Source organism: Thermobia domestica, chromosome 16 (assembly GCF_964235325.1).
Source record: "Thermobia domestica chromosome 16, izTheDome1.hap1.1, whole genome shotgun sequence".
Classification (NCBI taxonomy): domain Eukaryota; kingdom Metazoa; phylum Arthropoda; class Insecta; order Zygentoma; family Lepismatidae; genus Thermobia; species Thermobia domestica.
In genome coordinates, this window is record NC_137469.1 from 121,914,109 (window position 1) to 121,936,357 (window position 22,249).

The window sequence follows — 22,249 nt, forward strand, 5'->3', positions numbered from 1 at the left end:
AATGTTTCTTTGTAATTCTGTCATATACATTAAACTAGAACTTGAATCATAAGAGTAATATTGACGTTACCATCAATTATCTAGGTTCATTTGTTAAGCTTCATGATGCCGAGTGGGCGCTGGCAGTGGAATCAGTGATTGGAGGCCTCGTTTCGGCTTATTGTGTTGATAACAAGGAAGATCAAGTGGTCTTAGACAAACTGTTGGATGAAGTACGCGTTGGCAGCCAAGATCGGAAACCAATTATCATAAACAGTAAATTTATTGAACAGGTAAGATACAAGGGGTATCTAATCTTTTAACAATGTTTTCAGCTGTTGGTATGGGAAATTATTTTATTGATCCTGCTAGTTCAATCTACTAGTACAGAGAATGAGATTGTAAATTGCTAGTATCTATATATTTATTATACAAAAGAGATGCTACAGAATTTAGACCAGTGCTGAAAGATTTATACAAGATATCTACGTTTGTTCTCAATATATTATACCATTACAATCAAAACATATTTTTACTAACACAAGTCCTTTAAAAAAATAAGAGGAAAAAAAAAAGAATTGTAATTTAAAGGTTGTAAATTTTAATAATAAATATTAAACTGTTGGAAACAGCTTTATTTTTCCTGCTTTTTGTCATCAGGAGGTCTTTTTTTCCCCTCCAAGTTAATTTTGCTGAAATTCACAGATAAATCATCATAGATTGGATTAATAATATTTGAAATGACACAAATTACAAATACAATGTATCAACAATAAACTATTTACTATAAAGAGACATTTTCTTTCTTTGGTGCACGTGGTCCCGATTCAGTTCCCGAGCACTGCAATACAATTCGAACTCCACCTTAAACTATAAATCCATGTCTCGTAACCTCGGTGCTAGAACGGGACGGTAAATTTCGACAAACAACAACAAAGACATTTCTCCAATGTATATGGAAATTAAATCTAATGATCAACTTTATTTATTTATTTATTTATTTATTGAGGTTTAATATCTATATATTAAAATGCTAGGTTTATATGTTTGTGGCCACTGCTTTTGACAATGATATCGCGGAAATCAAAGCTCTAGAAAAATGCCGTTTTCACTGATCGATTGCAAATTTTGTGTAGATTGTTCAGTTCTAATTGAATAGTTAAAAGTGGCCGTTAGTTCCTTATTATATTTTTAGAGGTACTCTAGAAATATTGAAATTTTAAAAAGTGAAGCATCATATCCTACGAGTTTTAATCCCAACACCACACATTTGTATACAGGGTTAGTATATATCTCCGGCGTTTCATGGCCAAATGTTAATGAAAAAACGAAGGATAACCATTTCTCCAGTCTAAGATGAATCTTTATTGTTTGGAGTGTTTTTCCCAATGAACACCATATACCAGTGACATTATAATGAATTGTGTATGTAATGTATTTGCTTATTAGACACTGCATGCAAGAAGAAAGAAAACACTGATCATACATAAATTATAAACTCCAACCGGAAGTAGGCTCAAATCTTGCAAACGGTACGAAATATTGAAAAAGTACGAAAAAGTCTCTCCTTTATGATACCCCTTGCCGGTTTTTATCAAGATGTCCTTCACTTGTGTCTGTAAAGGAACATGTACAGATGTTGTGAGGAATGACAAGGAGATTCATACTCATATGTGAATGATGACGCTGTTTAGAAAGCGCAGGTTCAGCTAGTAACTATATTTAAGCATGTGAATTCTCATTCTAATTTGGAATTAATCTAAGAATACTGGAAAGCTAACAAGACATACTGGAATACCTTAACTTCCTTTTTAAGCGAAAAAGAAAAAGAAATCCTAGTATAAAAAGTAGCAGATTAAATGAGTTCTATACCTTAGCTTTATTAATTCGAGGATTCAGGACGTTTGTCACTAGTAGAGATACCGAATCAATAAAAGACAGTTATTTTTGTGTATTTATTTATTTTTAATGCCTGAGAGGCTATTTGTTCTTTTAAGTTGAAACTGTAGATCTTTTCCGTCTGCTATATTCAACAGGAATAATTCGAGATGTTCGTACGGCTTAGAAAATACATATATAAATTATAATTTCCAGTGGAAATATGAACTAAAACGTGCTCAATTCTTCAAGAGCCAGAATAAACTAGAGGGTACATACTATTATCAATAATTGTTGATAAATTGCTGGATTATGGACTTTCCAATACTTTTTGACAACCATCTATTTTGGATAATTCGTTTCCAAGATATTCGCAGTGCTAACTAATTTCGTCACGCCACTTTGTATTATTAGGATTCTGTGTACGTTGCTACTTGTCCACTTGTGGTATCCAGTAAAAATTTTGGTTTTGTCTACCGGGAATGGTTTGCTTCCTAAAAGAGGTCTATCTATATATATATATTGGGTGTTCTAAAAATGGCGCCCACGGGCCATAGGCCAAAATAAAGCGAAAATGTTATATGATGGTATTCTCTCCGGGGCCTCCTTCAGCCGCTACGGGGAATCAAAATTTCACGCTGTGGCAAAGTCGCAGATTAATTTAGAATCATTAGCATTGCTCTACGAATATAACAAGCAGTTGAATTGATTCTACACTAATAAGTGATGATAGTGTCAATCAATGACTTTAACTCCCATCTGGAAAGAATCGATATAACTATTTAATAGATTAGTAGATCTAATCTGTGGTTCTTTATTTGCAACGTTGCCAAATATTGCAATTTGTCTCTCCAGACGAGGACTCGAAATGTATACCAATATATACTTGTTTTCACAGCTAAACCAACTTTTCTTATCAGCGGTAAAACTGTCATCTAGTTGTTAGTGGCCACATGCGGTTTGTCAACCTGTTGGATGTTGCCGGTATTACAAAAGCTTAGCCGCTCTCTCTGTCGCCAGGGTAAACAATGAAGTCTTAAACTATTCTTCTTTCTGAGTGTTGCAAACCAATAAGCAGGTACATAAAACAAGAATAACCATTTAAAATATAAATAAAATACTTACAGGTCATTCAACAAGTAATTTTCTCTCCTATTAATATAATAATAATAATAATATGATAGTTTTTACGTCCGAGCCGTTTCGGGCTACTGCGCATTTTCGGTAATGGTCGGAAAATAGAATCGATCCTGGACCGCCCATTGAACCGATATTGTATTTTTACCCGTATAAATCAGGTATGCCCGATTGAACTGTATGAATGGAGTTGGCCTGATAACCCCGTTTTTATTAAAACAAGCGTAGTCTGTCACGATTGTAAATGGTGTGTTGTTTCACTTTATTATCACAAATTGTTCCAATTATTATGTACGAACTCATAACGAGTCTATCGGGTCAAACGGTCCAAACAGGCTAAACACGGGTCAAACGGGTTTATCAGGTCTAAGGATCGAGTAAACCAAACGCAAGGGGTATCGGGCGGGTACTGTTTACCCGAAAAGTTCAAGCACTAATTATAGGTTAAAATCATACTTAAGAGCTATAGCTCTAATTGTTTGCATTCACTTTTTTCTTTCTTTTTTTCCTTTTTTTTTAAATTAGCGACCAACGAACTTGGGGATACATAAATATAAATGCTCAAATCTAGATTATTGCATTATATTATTGCAATGAGCATGAACGTGATTTACTATTAAGAGTTAACGTAATGCACTAATGTTAGTCTTTTATAAATAGCATTATTATTATTAATATTATTATTATTATTATTATTATTATTATTATTATTATTATTATTATTATTATTATTATTATTATTATTATTATTATTATTATTATTATTATTATTTCTTGTTTATGCCCTTCATGCAACTTAGAATCAATTTCACATAAAGCACTATATCAGACCTAATTGAATATCATTTTTAAAATTCTTACATAAAAATAAAAAAATAAACAATTGGAACTTACCACTTCAAGAGTTTAAAACATGTCCTCATATTCGTTATCCGCACTTTCTGAGGACGATTGATCTATCTCGATGACAACATGATCTTTGTCTCCATCAAAAACATTTTGAAAGACACGATAACTTTGTTCCATGTCCTCGACATGTCTTATGTAGTTTCTCCATTTTTCAGGAGTAACAGAGTACGCTGCATTTTTCAAAACTGAGATAAGTTCTGATGCTGGACGATCTTTTAAATTGCAAGATGCAACACGCCTTTTTATTTCTGATCAAACTTGCTCTATAGGGTTGAGCACACAATGGTATGGAGGTAATCTTAAAACAATGTGCTCATGCGAAAGAGCAAGTTCATCAATTACGAATTTTTTTCTATTCTCTAGGTAATGTCTCCCGAATAAGTTTCATTAAAAGAGGTTTTATTGGAACTGGCTGAGGCACACTAATTCCATGATTTATCATGTACTGAATTAGTTTTTCTTTTGGCCACGACATATTAGCGATTGGGTTGAGAATTCTCGAATGGTATCTGGCATTGTCCATCACTATAACTGATGGCTCTTCCAATCTCTGTAACACAGAATTAACAAACCATTACTCGAAAACCTGTGAGGTCATCGTGCCATGGTAGTCGGCTAGGACATTTAACATGTTTCGATGTGTTACTAGAAGAGCGTCTTGAACAAAGCCATTTCGCCCACCACAGTGAACAATTACAATTCTTTCTCCTTTTGACGCAGGAGTTGCAACTGTGCAATTGTCTGTGTCATCACTCCAGTTTTTCATTTTGCATGTGTTCGTATCGAACCACGACTCGTCCAAATATACATCACTATATCCTTCTCCACGCACTCTATTTATTTCTTCTAAGTAACGAAATCTCCACGCAACTATTTCCACAGACTCGGATCTAGCCGTTTTACAGAGAACTCTTTTATGTGAGAAACCCATACTTTGCAGTAGTCTTCGCAAAGTCGCGTCATAATATGGAAATTCATGGTCCTTCCCAGCAGTCTTTTCTTTCATCGCTTTCCGTAAACGGCGTATTGTTGGTGATTCCCCTTTCATATAGAACTCGTACACCGTTCATCGGACTGTCTCTCGTAAAATCGTCTATCTTACCGAAGGGCGACTTAATTTTATTGATTTTTTTGTTTAGTTGGTGTCTTACATCCTGAATCGTGGAAAATTTCCTCACTGTGGTTATATTAACACCAGTTGCGTCTGCTGTAATTTTATTTATGTTTTTACTTGGCAAAATACCCCCACTTTTTACTATATCACGCACATACTCGCATACATTTCTCACAATATACACACACTGTCTTCTCATCTTCGAACCGCTCCCGATCGAATATTCTTTCTCCTTGGTCGGTGTTTGTTCATTCTGATGGCTGGGACCTGGAAGATTCTTTTCTTGTTCTAGCAAGGAATTCTGCAACCACGGACGGAAAAATTCAAACATGTTGACAGATCACACAACATTTACTTTGTGCATCCAAAACTAGTTAAACAGATCAGGGGTTCTCTGATATTCCTACAAGACGACATACCCAAATTGACATCTATGCTTCTGCGTAGTCTTTGAAGAAGCGGGAAAATTATATTACCGTGTGCATATTCCCAACTCCATTCTTTAAACATCATGTTAAAAGTATGTTTAGTTTCTAACTGGAATACTTGATTATACTGAAGTTACATCTAATCATCATATATATATATATAAATCCATAAAAACAAAACTTTCACAATTACGTTGATATTAGTTTAATTAGTTTAACTAATAACTATACCAGTGAGTGACGTATTCTGGGTCAACATTATTATTATTATTATTATTATTATTATTATTATTATTATTATTATTATTATTATTATTATTATTATTATTCGACAGGCTCGTGAATAATACTATAATGACAATTTAAACTTTTTTTTAAAAAAAAAGAAATAGTGTAAAAAAAACATTCTATGAAGTATAAAGTTCCTCATATTTATTAATGTATGCGGGTTACATCTGAGTAATAAAGCTATCATTACTAATTTCCTGTGTGTACTATCCTACCTCGCAGTTTGTCCAGTTTTTATACACGTGATGCATCGCATTAGAATGAAACTGGAGAAATAATGTACTTATTCGATTGCAGTACTAATATTAGCAATAATGATAGTAATAATTACATTCCTGGCACAACAGCCCTTAGCAGGCCTGGACTTATGTCACTGATTCCTGTGGGATGATGTATTTGTCAGCAGATCGGCTATCCTCGCCGTTAATGCTGGCTTCATAGACTGCAGTTCGCTACTTTTTTTCTTTCAAATGGGTTTCCAATACAGAGGTATAGAAGTAAAATCTGCTAAATCCATTTTTCAATTTTGTCAGGAAACGAAGAAAAAATGACGCCCTTATGCTTCAGAGTTGTTTTGTTTTGTTTTGTTTAATGGTGACAGATGAGTCAAATCTACCACTAAAAGAAAGTTCAATTCTGAAACATAAAGGCGTCACTTTGTCTTCGTTCCCTGACAAAATTGAAAAAAGGATTTAGCAGGGTTTGCTTCTATTCCCCTGAATTGTCCTCATGACGCTGGGTGAACGCCGCAACGCCAACACCATGTGGTGACTACGAATGGCCACACCTATCTTTCCCCTGACCAGACCTGGCACTGCTTAACTTCGCTGATCTCACGGGGAGTGGTATTCCAGTGTAGCTAGAGCGTTGGTAATAAAATAAATGTATATGGAAATGGTGAGAAAATTTGGAAGGAAATATAAGGAAGTGCTAGGCTGACTCCAGAGCTACGGTTCATGACGGATTGTGCCTAACCAATGGCGCAATACAACCATAGTTACGTACTGAAAATATTCGAGATAGGAAGATCTCTGCTTTTAAACTGTGTTGCTATTCCTGTACGCAGTGCTCGAAGTGGAAGATCTAAAGGAGTATATCATGCATATTCTCCCGCTTCTATTTAGAACATTGCCTTTATGTCAGTTATGGAGGAAACATAATGCAAAGGCTTAGATCGGGAGTAGAGAAGTTTTGCTCTATTCGATAATATTTACATGTTTCCCGACATAATTTACATCCAAGTAATTTGTATTTTAAGCTGAACAAGTAGAATAAAATAGCTTTCATATATTGTCACATGACGTGGGCTGATTGCAAAGCCTAACAATCGAAATATATGTTCTTCAATCACGCTAATACTAGCCTATATTAGTGTAAAAGCTACGGATGCCAGACGGAGCAAAGACAGTACGATGCTACTATGATAACCGTAGTGGGGTTAGGCATACTAACAACTGAAAAAAGTTCTATGTGAGTTGGAGCGGCAACGCCGGATTCTAGTTACAAAGAAGAATTTATGGTAGGGACAAGTGAACCCTTAGATCTTGCTGGGAAAAAATTGGTTACGTTCTGTCGCGTAGTATATATACACACACACACACACACACATATATATATATATATATATATATATATATATATATATATACTAGCTTTATTTTGACTTGTGGAATAATGGTCTGTGGTCCGTGGGCACAATTTTTAGAACACCCTATATATATATATATATATATATAAAGAGCCGATTGTTAACAAAGAATAACACCACTGTCTGTATCCATGGTCAAAGCTCCTTCTTTTTAACCAAGGTTGATGCTTTCTGTCTCTGTGTAGCTGGAATAATAGTAGTGTGTGAACATTTTCTTACGATATTATTTATGCTCAAGAAAATTATTATTTTACGTAAATTTTACTCACTTAGATAAAACTTATTGGGTTATTCTCTACTCAAAGTTTATCTGTGATTTCTTTATTTTTTTTTTAAATCTAAACTGCAAATGTTATTATCTAAACTTGATCCACTGAAAACCAGTTTCAGACAATCTTACTTTGCAACTGCAAGTTAATTTTCCAGGGATTTACAAAATTGCGTGTTCTAGCTAGCCAGACATTGATCATTATATATTTCTTCTGTCGAATGTTCGAGATTTCATTTATTAAAGAAAATTTAGATGAGCAATATGCAATAAAATTTATACAGAATTATAAATGAACACAGTGGCGTGGCGTGGCACTTTGATGATTGTTACCGTTCTTCATACTACGAATATTTAAAACATCAATTTTCAAACTGCTATGTTATGAAAATACGGGGTGACCCCCCAAAAACTCACACATTTTAAAGGATAATAAAAGAAAAAGTATTGCAGAAAGAAACTTGTTGATTCAAAAACAAAAATTGGCATTTAAAACAGTTTATGTGAAACTGCAGGTCTTCTTGTAAAATTCATCTTACACTCTCGCTAGGAATCCCATTGTTCCATGTTTCACTGCAGCATGTTTCGTTGCAAAAAGTTGCGTCGTCTGCTAAATACTGTCTCATAGCCTCAACGTTCTCAGGCAAACGACCACTTTTCGATCGACCAGATGGCTTTTATTTTCAACGCAAAACCCGCTGATCGGAAATTCTTGATTCAGTGCTGGTTCTGCATCACTACTTACGCGCAACGAGCTCCTAGTCAAGTCATAATGGCAGCTGAAAACAGCAGGAGAGTGTTGAGCGGAAGGACGACTTCTACTTCTCTCTCCCCTCCACTAATAGCACTACAGCTGATCAAAAAATGGGAGGTTTCATTGGGTACTATTGATAATAATTATATTGCCAATTGTTATATAATTTCGACACACAACAGAACACAGTAATTCAAATCAGAATAAAGAAATCACAAACTGTTTACAGTACCATTTTATATTTTTTAATAAACAAGTTTCTATCTGAAATACTTTTTGCTTTATTCGCTTTTTAAATGTTGGACTTTTTTGGTCACCCTGCACCTTAATGTAGGCAGGTCCTTTATGTAAGTTTTTAAAATAATAATAAAATGTAAAAATTCGTAAAACACACTAACAAGGGAACATCGTATATTGACAGTAGCGTTGCCAAATCATGTTATAATTTGTGTTCCGTGCCATTTAACAAAACTTCATTTTGTGCTCAGTTGGCAACACTGCATTACATATGCTTTGAGCAAGTCTGTGAGTACAATGTTTGCTTACTATACTGTTGTGTAAATACCATTTTGATTACTTTAATCATTTTGAAGTTTTTTCTGTGTCACTATCTTTTGCATTGCTATCTTCACATGATTCTATATTCTTCTTTCCTCTGTATCTCCTGTGTTTTTGGGTGTCGACCCGTAAAACTTTGGATTTCTCACTTTTCTTCACTCCTCTATCGATTGCACATTGTTTGATTGGGCAATGCTACTATCAATATAAGATGTTTCTTTCTAAGTAAGACTACGCTAAGTTTTAAAACCAATAAATAAGTTTAAAAAAACTTACACCGGTATTCTCGGCTACTTCAATTCAATTCGGCGATTCTTCTTCATAAACAGACCTATTATGTCGTCATAAAACTCGGGCTTTATCTTCTGTTTTCGTAGTAATTCTTTCTTTATTAATATGAGAGAGAGTCCACTCATTCTACTCTGCCCTTGCGTGTTCCGTTTGTATGTATGGATACGCCGAAGAGCAGAAAAAGAACGCTCTGCAAAAGCGTTTGTCGCAGGAATTGTTAGTATTAAAGAGCACAATTTTGTCACTTCCGGTAATGCCTGCGCAAGTCCGACCAATCGCAATTCCACATTCAACTCATAAACAGCTTTATTACTGAATTGGGGTGAGGAATATATGTAAACAAGCTCGTTTTTCAAACGCACAGTATTAAAAAAATGTCCATAGTTACTGAGTAGAACTTGAAATGCTTTTTCGGGAAAGGTCTCTTTATAAATTTCATAGTTTTCACAGTCAAGCAATGCAAGGAGTTCCAATTTCTCAATATCAAAAAATTTAGTGCTCACTTGTTCTTTCCGAGTATCAACAATTTCAAAATATAGTCGTCGGCAACGACCCTTTCTATTAAATCCCATTTCATTTGGTCTTGGCCTCTTTGAACAGTGTGCCTCTTCAGGTTCTTCAAGGCTTTCCATTGTCAACCAAATATCATTGAAACTCTCTCTTAATGATCTTAGGTATTCCTCGAACTCATTTATTTTCTTTCTGCAATAACCTACGTCATTGATTTTCTTTTGTAAGATGTTGAACAAGATTTCTGATCTTGATAATACAACAGAAAATACTTGGAGTAGGAAATTGAAGTCGAAACTTTGAAGGTTCTGATAATATCCTGCTGCGCAAACTCTGGTTTCAGGATCCCACTCGTCGGTTTTATCCATCATGGATTTAAAGAGTTCTAACAGTTCATCTTTAAAGCTGTACAGCACATCAGTGATCCTACTTTTATAGTTCCACCTTGTGTTTGACGCTGTTGGAATTCGTTTGTTAACTACAGAATCCAGAGCACTTGTTCTTTTTGAAGACTTCGAGTAAAAAGAAGAAAGTCCCGACACTGTTTGAAAAAACACCTTACACTCTTTTATACTGTCAACGGACTTTTCTAAAATTAAATTAAGCCTATGAGCAAAGCAATGAACAAATAGCACTTGTGTGTATCTTTGTTTAACAAGAACCTGCAGCCCCCCAAGGTCACCAGCCATAACTGGAGCCCCATCGTATGTTTGAGCAACAAGTTTTTTCCCACACTGAAAATCAGTTAGATACTCAAACACAATTTGGGACAGCCGAACTGCGGTGCGGTCGCCACTGATCTCCGTAAAACCTACAAATCTCTCTTGTACATTTCCTTCCTCGGTAACATAGCGAAAAATTGTTGAGAGCTGTGTTTTGTACGTTATGTCAGTGGTTTCGTCTATAATCAAGGCAACAAAACTTGAACCCGTCATTTTTCTTTTAATTTCATTAATTATATGCACAGAGATACAATCAATTATGTCGTTCTGAATCACATTTGAAGTACCTGAAAAAACAGTAGATGTCTTTAAATGATTATATAATTTATCATCAGTTTCTGCAAGCAGATTTTAATACTTCTAGGTAGTTACCTTTGTTCGTAGATGCGGAGGATTCGTCGTTACCTCTGAATGGTAGTTCCTGTAAAGCTAAGAAGCAAGTGGCACTAATTAAGCGTTTCATAACATATCTGTTCCTTTTGACATTTTCATTATAGTTGGCAATGTTAAGTTCAAATGCTTTACTTAATGAAAAGTCAATTCTTGTTTTCCCGAAAGTAGCCAAGGAACACATGGATGCAATGTGTTGTTTGGAATTTTCATGTCGACTTCGCATGACTCTGAAATTTTCCATGTTATCTACGCCATGGGAGTTCCATGCATTTTTGTCACTCCCAAACAATAGGCATGGCCAACAGAAAAGTTTCATTATCTTTAAACACCCAGACAGCCATGGATATTGTGCATACCATTGTGCGTTAAAATGACGCACATACCCCCCCCCCCCCCCCCCCCGATGCTTTCGATTTTAAATTGTTTAAATGTGGTGTTGGTCTGCCTCTGGAAATTGTTTCACGTTTTTCCGCAAACGAACGCGCGCAAAAGATTGTTTCACAATACTTTCTATAGGGCAGTTGCACTCGTTAGTCAATGCCATTGAGGATTTTAAAAAAGTCTTGTTCCTTCTAGTTTTTTCTAGTCTTGTTTCTTCTTAAGTCACTGTCACACTTAGTGCACAAGCACTATAACACCCACGAACATAAGTATTTTAAACACACACTCACACACGGTACGAAAGACGATTGCACGCTCCTTTCTTCCACACATTAAATTGCAGCAAAGTGTAAATTTAACTAATAGGCTAGCGGCTAGAGTTGGAAATTTATTGGAAAAAAAATTTTAAAAATAAATTTAAAAAATCAGCTTTTATCAACATAATTACCATTCATCCTATAATAATAGGTTCACATATGGATGGTGAGCGCGGGAAATATTTCTACTTTTCTTTAATTAACAACGTAGTTCTTCCTTGTTCTTGAACCATTTCCCATATAACAAAATGTATGTTGTCGATAAGTATTTTATGACGCACTTCAGATACTGATATGTTTGCTCTTCTAGGCACGACCCTTTTTTTTTTTTTTTCCTATTTGAATAGGATTAAAATTTCAATTTTTAAAAAGGCACATAATACTCGAATTAAATCAGTGAGAAAATGTGTTTTCAATCAGAGTAACCATATATTTTTTTAAACAATAGCCTGTGTTATATATTCTGATTCTCATCGTCTCCCTTAGCCTAAAAAAAGCATATTCGTGGGACGTTAAACTGAAAGATTTCATTTTCATTTCTCCTTATTCTCCGTTGTATTATTCAAATTTAAAGATAACATATTAATATATAAAGTCGGGTAAATATAATATGTCAACATATAAATAACGCATTCTGGAATGTACAGTCTCGCAGTAGCAGGTGTTTAATGTTATTAGTATGAAGTACCTGTTACTTATATTTGCCCGAGACTGTATACTGTAAAGACAATCAAATTACCATATGAATAGGGTAAACACTACTGAGTTTCCACCCCCTGAAATAAGGAAGCAAATGAAACACAGTAACAGAAAATGCGCGCTGATGAAATTCTAGATTCTCCTTATTTTGACAGGGCTCGTTCCTATTTTTTCCTGTTCCACTCAGCCGAACGGTAGCATATGGGCCGTTCCGAAAATCTAAATACGAGAGCACAGGGTGCTTCCAGCTAGCGCGCTGAAGATTGCATCTGGAGTGGATGACCGCTATCGGGGTTCGCATTACCTATGAGATCCGTGGTATCAACAACACAGTGTTCCTATTTGGTGTTGGCTTGTTACGTTCGTTTACATTATATATGCGACTTTGGCCATCCAAACTTTTTAAAAAAGACAAAAAGAGAAAACAAATATTGTCCCATGTTGATAATGAAATGTAAAGGTATATAAGAACACTTTTTTACTGTTACCACCGGTAACAGCGGTAATATTCACTACACGTCCCTGAGTGAACATTTTCATTGTTATATCAGTTACATTACATTCTTTTATCACTACATTCTAGTGTGCAAATGTTACAGTTTTAAATTCTAAAACGTTCATTTTACTTTCAGGTTCATGATGTCTCAAGGTTTGCTGTGCGATCTAATAGGTACAAGAGTGTGTTGGAAATGTTGGACATCGAAGATCCAGTTGTAGCTAATTGCCTAATAGATCAGTTGGGTATTGAGAGCATTTTGCTTATTCCTACAAGCGAGGAAGCTTACAGTATTATGAGTGAAGCCACTAGGTATGAAATTTCGATTATTAGTTAGTACTTAAAATTTACAGAAGGTTGTTCGCTTTATATACGACCATTTTTGACGGGTATTCATCTTAAGAGATACCGCGCCGCCACCACCGATCATGTTCTATTGGACCCCCAGCATTATGGACCATCACACGACATCACAGTTTCCATTGCGGCAAACTTCGGTGCTGGACAGGCATGGGAATTCTGTCCCACTTCTTCCTGCAAACTTTTCATACACTATTCAAGGTACGGCGGCGGCTATGTTGAAGTCGTCGTTTCAACAGTTGAAATGCGCAAAATTCCACTGGGGTGGCATCTAGGCTTCTCACAGGAATGTCTTCAAAGAGAACGATACGAATTCCTAATTCCTTCGCCATTTCCTGATAAAAGCGTGGGATGTGTCTTCGATAGATAGGTGTCCGAATGGATTCGTGGAAATATCTTACATTGACCTTCACGTTTTTGTCCACTTTGCGTATCAGCAAGTCCTCATATCCGAATCCCGTAATAACCATAAAGCCACGATGGAAGCTTTCCCTGCATTTTGTACCACCTTGCTTTCCGTATATAAAATATACAGGGCCGGATTAAGACCATCGGGGCCCTGGAGCGGGAAATACAAGGGGGGCACCAAAACTTTTATGATGAGCCCTCTCTCAACATGTTCAAAAGGGTCCATGAATTATATAGGAGTGACTTATGTCACTTTTTTAAAAAAAAATTTATGGTGAAAATGTTTTCAGTAATTTTTAAGATTTTTGGGGCTCAAATGGTCGCTGTCAGAGCCGTAACTAAACATTGTTCGGCATAAGCTTTAAACTGCGATAAACAAAGCCACGTGAAACTAAATCTCGCTGATTTGCTGTTGTCCTACCGACGCTTGTACTCCTCTGCCAAATAGTTCATGTGATTGCATTATTACTTTTACTATGAAGCTTCATATAAAACTTCTATATTATTATAAATGACAAAAATATAATACGGATTATCTAATAATACTGCAATCGAGTGTGGTTAATGAAACAATGGAAATAAATACTAAGCATGCGCAGTAATTATGCGCCAACTCAACTGTGGACGGATTTTCTGCTTTTAAAGTCTAAAAGATGGCTGGCATGAATCCCGGTTCCGCGAGTGGTGTGGTGAAACATCAACAAGGCAAATCTTTACTCACTAAGCAACAATTGTTTACCAGCGAAATTCAAATACTTTTTTTTTAATCTTTCGAGTTTTTCTCTTTCTTTTCTGCTGCTGCTGTAAGCATTTGGACAACACGAGACAGTATTGTCAAAATCCACGTGTATAATTTGCTCCTCCCCGTGGGGAGTGGGAGTGATACATCACTAGCCAATCGTATTTGTGACAAGCGGAAGGATACAAATATTTTGTTTATCGGAGTTTAGAGCTTACGCTGAATGTTGTATAGAGATTTCGGCGCCGCGGCGCCGGTACGAAGTAGAATTCGTCGCTCCCCTCCTCTACACTCACATCACCAAGTTTTTTTTTTTATGTACATATATGAGAAACAGCTTTAGTCGTTATGCTACAATATTTTTTTATCAAACTGCTTGAACACTATTGCAACAGCCAAAAGGGATTATTAGTATTCTTCAAGAGGTTTATATTTCTTTTGTTAAACTCGATAAAACTACCTTTTGTTGTATACAAATCCAATTGGAGAACAGTTATAGAAATTTACAACTATTTACATTTCATACTACAGTGAAACCTGTCTATGTTGGCCACCATCGGTTCCATCGAAAAGTGGCCAACTTAGACAGGTGGCCAACTTACAGAAAATAAGTGTGATTTGTGTATTTTTAGAGTAGGATTTCTAGTATTACTTGAATGTATAATTTTAATAAGCAGTGGCACGACATCTACTTATAAATAATGTATATAGAGTAATCATAAGAATATACAGTACTAGATGCAGAAGGTATTCAGATGCATTCAGATGCAGAAGGTATATATATGAAGATTTTAAGACAAATTGCACTCAAATTATAGCAAATATTGTATACTCATAAATAAAATAGGGGCCACATGAGCTTTGGGGGGCCCGGGGCCCCTCGGTTCCCCCCAGTATCGGCGCTCTTGATACTATGTTTAATATATATGCATACATTTCTCTTCCTGAAAACTAGTCTTGTACATTGGAATATTCGGATTGAAAACACAATAACACAAACAACCAAGAAATAGAAGTGTATGTACGCAGTTTATTGAAATTGATATTATAGCACACTGAGTGATTTAGATTGAAAACAAGAGAAGCTAAGTTATAAATTGAGAATTTCATATGCAATTTGTATGACTTCTTTTCAGTTGTTACTGAATGGTGGTTCATTCTAGACATATTTGCTTTATTCTTTTTGGCAGGTATGCACATTCTAATATTGTAGTTAACTACCTCTTGTTAATGAGCTAGTAGTGTTTCCCTCGCAGCAAAAGATGTTTTGAGAAGATCTTGAGGGAATTCGTATCTCAAAACCTCCGCTACCTTTTGACATGCAGTTATGTGCCAATAAATGACAATTGAGCTTTAACCTTGAGAATTTTCCGGAATTACTAAAGCTTCCCACTGATGAAAGAAGCCGATATAGCTAATGGTTTTACCAAAACAGACAGGGTGAACAAATACGTACAACCATTTCCTGAATCCCTGTACATGCTTTTTCTTATTCACATATTCCTTCACCACCCTTTTATGAGGGTAGTGTTCTGGTCATTGACCTCCAGGAACAAATCGTGCGAATCTCTGCTTTTTTGTGTCCAGTCACAAATACAGAACATCTGCCTCTCATATGGGAATTCGAAAGAGTTAAGAAAAATAAAACTGTATTTTTCGTGGCCAAGATAGGCAGGTAAATTTATCATTATCATCATAGGGTAAACATTGCTTTAGTGTGGCCAACTTCCAAGATAGACATGTGGCCAACTTATAGAGTAGTAAGTAACGAATGTCTTATGATAAAATGCAGGTTCAAGACGAACAAGGCCAAGATAAGCAGGTGGCCAACTTAGAAAGGTGGCCAAGTTTACAGGTTTCACTGTATCAATAGTAAGTGAAATTTTAATGCATTAGAAACTACGTGCTTTTAAAATGTTCGAAATGGGTGACATTATTAATTTCCAGTAATAATTGTAAACTTTTCATATTTTATTCTATATATGACCACACAAATAGCATTTTAATTTCTATTGTCTTGGGGTAAAAAATATTTTATGAAATGTAACGTAAATTCAGAAGGAGCCTTTGCGAGTTTCTGAATATTGATCGATGGAGATGAAGAATATGTTTAATGTATTTCTTTAAAATCCAAATGTAGTTTGGCTACTACATATGTTTGAAATTATAGTAATTACTTAATTTCTTAATGAATGAAAGTTCTGAATTTAAAGCTACTTATTGTTAATTAACATATGGAAAGTACACTAACATATACACACATATGTTAATATATATACATATGTTAGTATCAAGTTGTGTGATATTTTTATCTTTCTAAGACATATATATAATTGTATGTCTTAGAAAGATAAAAATATCACACAACTTGATACTTATACACACACACACACAAAATATATATATATATATATCCTGGCGACACAGTAGTTGATGATGAAATCATCCCAATAAATTCCTTCAAATTGGAAGCATTTCATGTCAATGTAATAGGAAAAGATCACTGGTAGTGATCAGTCTTTGAAAAAGACGAAATTTGTTAGGTTAAGTTGTGGCCTCTTAAGCCCCTATTCTACCGCTGCTTTAAGTTTGAAAATGTTATTATTCCCCTTGTTTACCTTCATTTTTAATATTATTTAACAGCAGCTTGCAGCCTTCTATATCACACCGTCATTTACAAATCATATATAACAACTTTCTTTAAGTAATAAATAAAAGCTTGTCATGACTTATTGAAACGTTTGGGTTGCGTGCAAAGCGAGGAATAGATATATTAACAAATCTATCCCTTTGCAATCCTACAATATTGATTTAATAAGGCGCCAATACTTTTTCCTGGCGACGCGTCGTTTATTCATTTCCAACACTTTTTCTTTCTTCTTGCTCGTTTGGCCCACGACCTTGCTTGCCCAGCCCGTACCTACGAATCTGCTGTTAATACAGGACAATGGAGAAGTGTTGCATTTGTACAAAGTATAAATTACTTCTGATGTTTCATATATGTATTTGTATATGCACCAGGGGCGCCTATAAAAGGTTTATGGCACAAGTGCAGCATTGTTATTTTAGGGGGAGATATGAAGTAATCGAGCTTGTGCAGATGATTGTACAGTTGCAAGAGAAGAATTGGAGGATTGGGCATTACGTCATATCAGTCAGTGTCAGGGGAGAAATTAGTACCTTAAAAAATTTAAATATGCATTTTAAGAATTTTCAGTATACTTGATCCGAGTAATACTCCCGGACTCCTTTTATTGTCGGGGTAGGAAGCAGTACGTATATGTGAGTGGCTTCCTAGAAAGTACTTTCCCGGTGGGACCCTGGGTTGCAGTATGGCCCTGGTAATCAGTAACAACAGATGTTGGCTGGCATATATTTTGGGGAAGGATGAAGTGAAAGTGGCATTTCTCTATCCAGCTTTTTCATCTTCACCATTTTCATATTCTGGGAAGCCAGATGATCTCTAAGATTTATGCACTGGATTTATTATGCAAAATGCACCCTGTGACCCCATAAGCCGACTATATACCTTGCCTGAGAAGATGCAGTCACAACCGAAGAATCCTTTCAAGTTCACACCAAACTAAGTTCTAGAGAAGACTTGAACCTCAAATATGAATAAAACCGTGGTCAGTGTTCTTTCCTGAGACGGATGTGTTATTAATTTGATTTTAATCCATCCTTATTGCTTTCCTGTGATCTTTTCTTTTGAAGAACCTAAATCAACGCGATTTTCAACTCCACGTTTGGAAGTGGAAACTCTAGTAACAAATGATCCCATGCTGATCCCAAAATGAAACTTTCGGAGTACATTTATAACATTATGAGTATTTTTTATAATTTTTGAAAATTTTTAAAAATAAGAATTTTTGAGAAAATCAAGTTCAAATATTTTATTTTTTTTCGAAAGATTTTGAAAAAATAATTCTGTAGTATTATGTATAATGTGAAAGCTCTTTTCATAAGCTTTATAATGACATCTTAATCAATGTCCTAGGTCAGCCGTAAGTATCACTCGCGCAATTGCTGTTAAATTTTGAGAACTTGGGGACCTGTAATCTCAAAATTGGTTCACAAATCAACTTGGGCTTTCCGCTTGTTCCACACAGTGGTGACAGTAGTCAGAATATACAATCTCGCTGCAATCTGTAAGGGTCGATCTGAAACCTTGTGTTAATAATGGCTTGTAAGTTGAAAAAAAAGCGTCTAGCTTTTATATATAAGCTTTACAGTATTAGCATAACACATCATTTGTGACATGTAGTTCACGTGACCAAAGCAGTTCTATCCGTCGAAGGTAGTCGCTAGCATGATTATGATAGTGGTAATTAGTATACCGTGAGAAGTGCAATGTTGCTTTCCGTGTGAGTTTACAGCAGTAAAGTTGAAGGTGCAACAGTCTAATTCGGGAACTTCTGCTTTGCGTGTTCGAACTGGGCCATAACGCTGCAAAAGCAGTCCGAAACAATTTCCACAAATGATAAAAATATGACCATGATTACGTTAAGTCCTTGATTGTGAGCAATTTCCAACTGAACAGTTGTATTTGCATTCCTATCCAGGCAGGCTAGTTAGATTATATAATTGCGAGTGAAAGGTTCACTAGCCAGTGCTAATCTTCAAATAGACAGACCGAAATCTGTTCTTACACAAGAAGAAGTATAGATAATAGGATCTGTGTAGCCAGAGTTTTGTACAGATACCAACAACTTCAAGTCAAAAAACATCCAGTAAGATTGACATATTGAGAAAGCTCTCACGAGAAAATACACAGCTGTTTCTCCATATTCATTTAGAATTTGGTACATATGCATTATTCTGAAGAAAGTTACGAGCCACCTTATATATAGTATATATATATAGCTTTAGGGTAATATCTTCTAATTAATTTGTGTTTAGCGTCCCTTTCACCAACGAAGCTATATGAGACGTGGACATACAGCTTAACGTCGAGCCCGAACCATATGAGCTTCTGCCGGGTATTGAACCCGGGTCTCCCACGCCAAAGACACATACGCCAACCGCTAAACACGAGGGAGTTCATTTTCTAATTAGTTGATAATACACAAATTACTTATACTTCAATTACATACGGGCCACGGTGACTCAGAAGTAGAGTGTTCACCGCTGTACGTGGGGTCCCTGGTTCGATCCCAGCTCGCGCCAAATAAACCTTGTGGTGGACAAAGATCATGCCCGTGCGTTGTCTCGGTTTCCTCCGTCTTTCCTCATTCCATCATTTCATTCATTTCTCATGAACACCGTCTCTTTTAGCCTACCCAGCATAACCGTGGGACGTAAAACAAAGATTTTATTTCATTTCATTTACATACAAGTTGTAACATTTTGTCCCATTTCAACTTGTAGTTGTTTTGTAATGAAATTTTTGGCATATTGTTGGTTAGTGCTGTCGAAAACCGGTTTTTTGAAAAAAGTGAAATTTCATAAAACCGAAATGTCGGTTTTGAAAACCTGTTTTCTCAAAAACCGAAAACCGCAAATGTCAAAAATTCGACAGCACTAATATCAAGTAACGACGACAAAACAGCAAAGAATCTTTCCCCACTTCGGCTCACAGTTGCCAGATGCTCAAAATTTGCAGAGGGGAAAGAAGGTATTTTTTCTTAAAATGTCTTGAAGTGTAGGGAAATTCTTGTCGAGTATACTTTTACAATTGACAGAATAAAAAAAAAAAAGTTACAATTTCTCACAAAAAGGCACGGCTATCGTTACTGGGAAGTAAAAAGACATAGAATAAAACATGATCGGTGTTTCCTTCACGTTTAAACTATTGCAGGTGCCTGGGATTTGCGATAAGAAACCAATCAACAAATGCAAAACCACAACATTCACATTTATCGGAGTGGCAACAAATCAACAATAAAATTATGTATTGCGATCTAGAATTTCTTTCTTTCTTTTCTTTTCTTTTCTTTAAAGAAAAAAGAAAGGGAAGTGGTGTTTTTCGTTAACAAAAGAATGATTGGCAGTACTATTTTTAAAAACAAGCGGAAAGAGTAATGATAATATAAAAGATCTCAGTCTAAGTGGATGAGATTTCAAATTAAATTTCATGAGTTGCATATGTAGTGATCTTAAATAGGGATATACCTTATTTTCTATTTAGCTTAGTGTTGCCATATTACCCGATTTTAGCGGGTATCACCCGATTTTCAGGTTCTATATTCGTCCCCCGCTTAAACATATCTTCATCACAAAAAAACACCCGCTTTTTGAGATTGGAGAAAAATTTAAGACGACTTAGTTGATAAAGTGTTGGTATATTCAACGTAAACCGCTACATCTCTGACAATCTCAATCGCGGTTGAGTTAAATTTGGACTCGCGCTCAGGCTCAAGACTGAGGCTATCTGAGCAGTGCGCGTGTGCAGGGCCATTTGCTAATAAGAGATCTACTCTAATGTCTAATGGTTTTCTTTGTGTAGTTCATGTGTTTTTAATGTAATGTATTGGAGGTTCTATACGAATGAATATTCATTTGTAGATGTTGTGACAAACATACTTGAATTATTAATGCCTTCATAAGCTACAAGAATGTCGAATGACAATTTCAAGTGTAACTTTGCAGACTCTCTTTCAAGCGAATTTACGTCTGTTAGCCAGGACAGAACTGAGTTTGAAGCAAAATGTACACTCTGGAAAACTCAGATTCGTTTGAAAAGAGGCTGCAGGGAAGCAAACTGGATCCCACCTAATTTTTATATATTTTGTAAATTAGACCACGAGGAACACGAATCTGAAGGAATTTTGACATTCCGAATTTCTCAGCTCGAGATATTCGATCATAAAGTGACCACGGAAGCAAACTGGACCCCACCTTATTTTTATATATTTTGTAAACTAGACCACGAGGAACACAAATCCGAAGGAATTTTGATATTCCGAATTTCGGAACTCGAGATATTCGAACATAAAATGACCACGGAAGTAAACCAGATCCCACCTGATTTTTATATATTTTGTAAATTAGACCACGAGGAACACGAATCTGAAGGAATTGTCACATTCCGAATTTCGGAACTCGAGATATTCGAACATAAAATGACCACGGAAGTAAACCAGATCCCGCCTGATTTTTATATATTTTGTAAACTAGATCACGAGGAACACGAATCTGAAGGAGTTTTGACATTCCGACTTCCGGAACTCGAGATATTAATATTTAGAGTTTAATATAGACGCTATGTATCTTATGAAAAAACACAACATTCTCTATACGAAACATATTATGTCCTGTGAGATATATAAAGGTAACCAAGAAAGTTCTGTCGCTTTTGTGGAGGTCTATTTTCAATTGACCCTCACACCGTGAGTTGAATGCGAATGGAGATAAGGCCAAGGTCAGTTGTTGGTATGGGTATATCCAACGTTCTACCTGGTTGTGGCAGTTCAGTTACAACGTGAACTTGTGTAAGTCAGAGTGAATTTGGAACCTCCACAGAGCGTCATAAAGGCGTGTATGCTGTATAAGTTCAAACTTGGGTCAAACACCACTGCAGCGGGCGGAAGATATCTCAGGCCTTTCGTGAGGGTGTCGTGATTACGCAAACAGTGCAAGGGTCGTTTAGCAAGTTTAAAAACAGTGACGAAACACTCACAAAAAACGCACCACGTGCCGGAAGACCAACACATGTACAAAATGAAGATCTTCAGGTAGTAATTGAGGCGAACAGTGGACAGACATGTGAGAAACTGGGGCTAACATTCAATGTGAGTGCAGAAACCATTCAGCAGCACCTCTATCAACTTGGGAAGCACTACAAGTTGGGTGGATGTGTCCCACATGATTTGACTCCGGGTCAGAAGGCTACGCGAGCAGACACACAAGTTCACGTCGGTACTTGCAGTTTAGAACACCCCACTTTTCTGATTTTAAAATATCGCAACCCAACCGCTTTTGCAGTTTCGGTTTTGAAAACATTTACGGTTTCCGGTTTTCAAAAAAATGGTTT

At 36.0% G+C, this 22,249-nt stretch overlaps 1 protein-coding gene across 4 annotated transcripts in view; it reads left to right on the plus strand.

Moving 5' to 3' along the window:
* Window positions 1-22,249, plus strand: part of LOC145673384 (structural maintenance of chromosomes protein 6-like) — a 228,280-nt gene that overhangs the window by 120,087 nt on the left and 85,944 nt on the right. For all 4 annotated transcript variants that reach the window (XR_014128748.1, XM_081743034.1, XM_081743033.1 and 1 more), the window contains 2 exons: window positions 85-272; window positions 12,907-13,082. Coding sequence is in view for 3 of the 4 variants with exons in the window: in XM_081743034.1 (XP_081599160.1) it covers window positions 85-272; window positions 12,907-13,082 (364 nt within the window). In the remaining variant the exon portion in view is untranslated. The remainder of the gene's footprint in view (window positions 1-84; window positions 273-12,906; window positions 13,083-22,249) is intronic.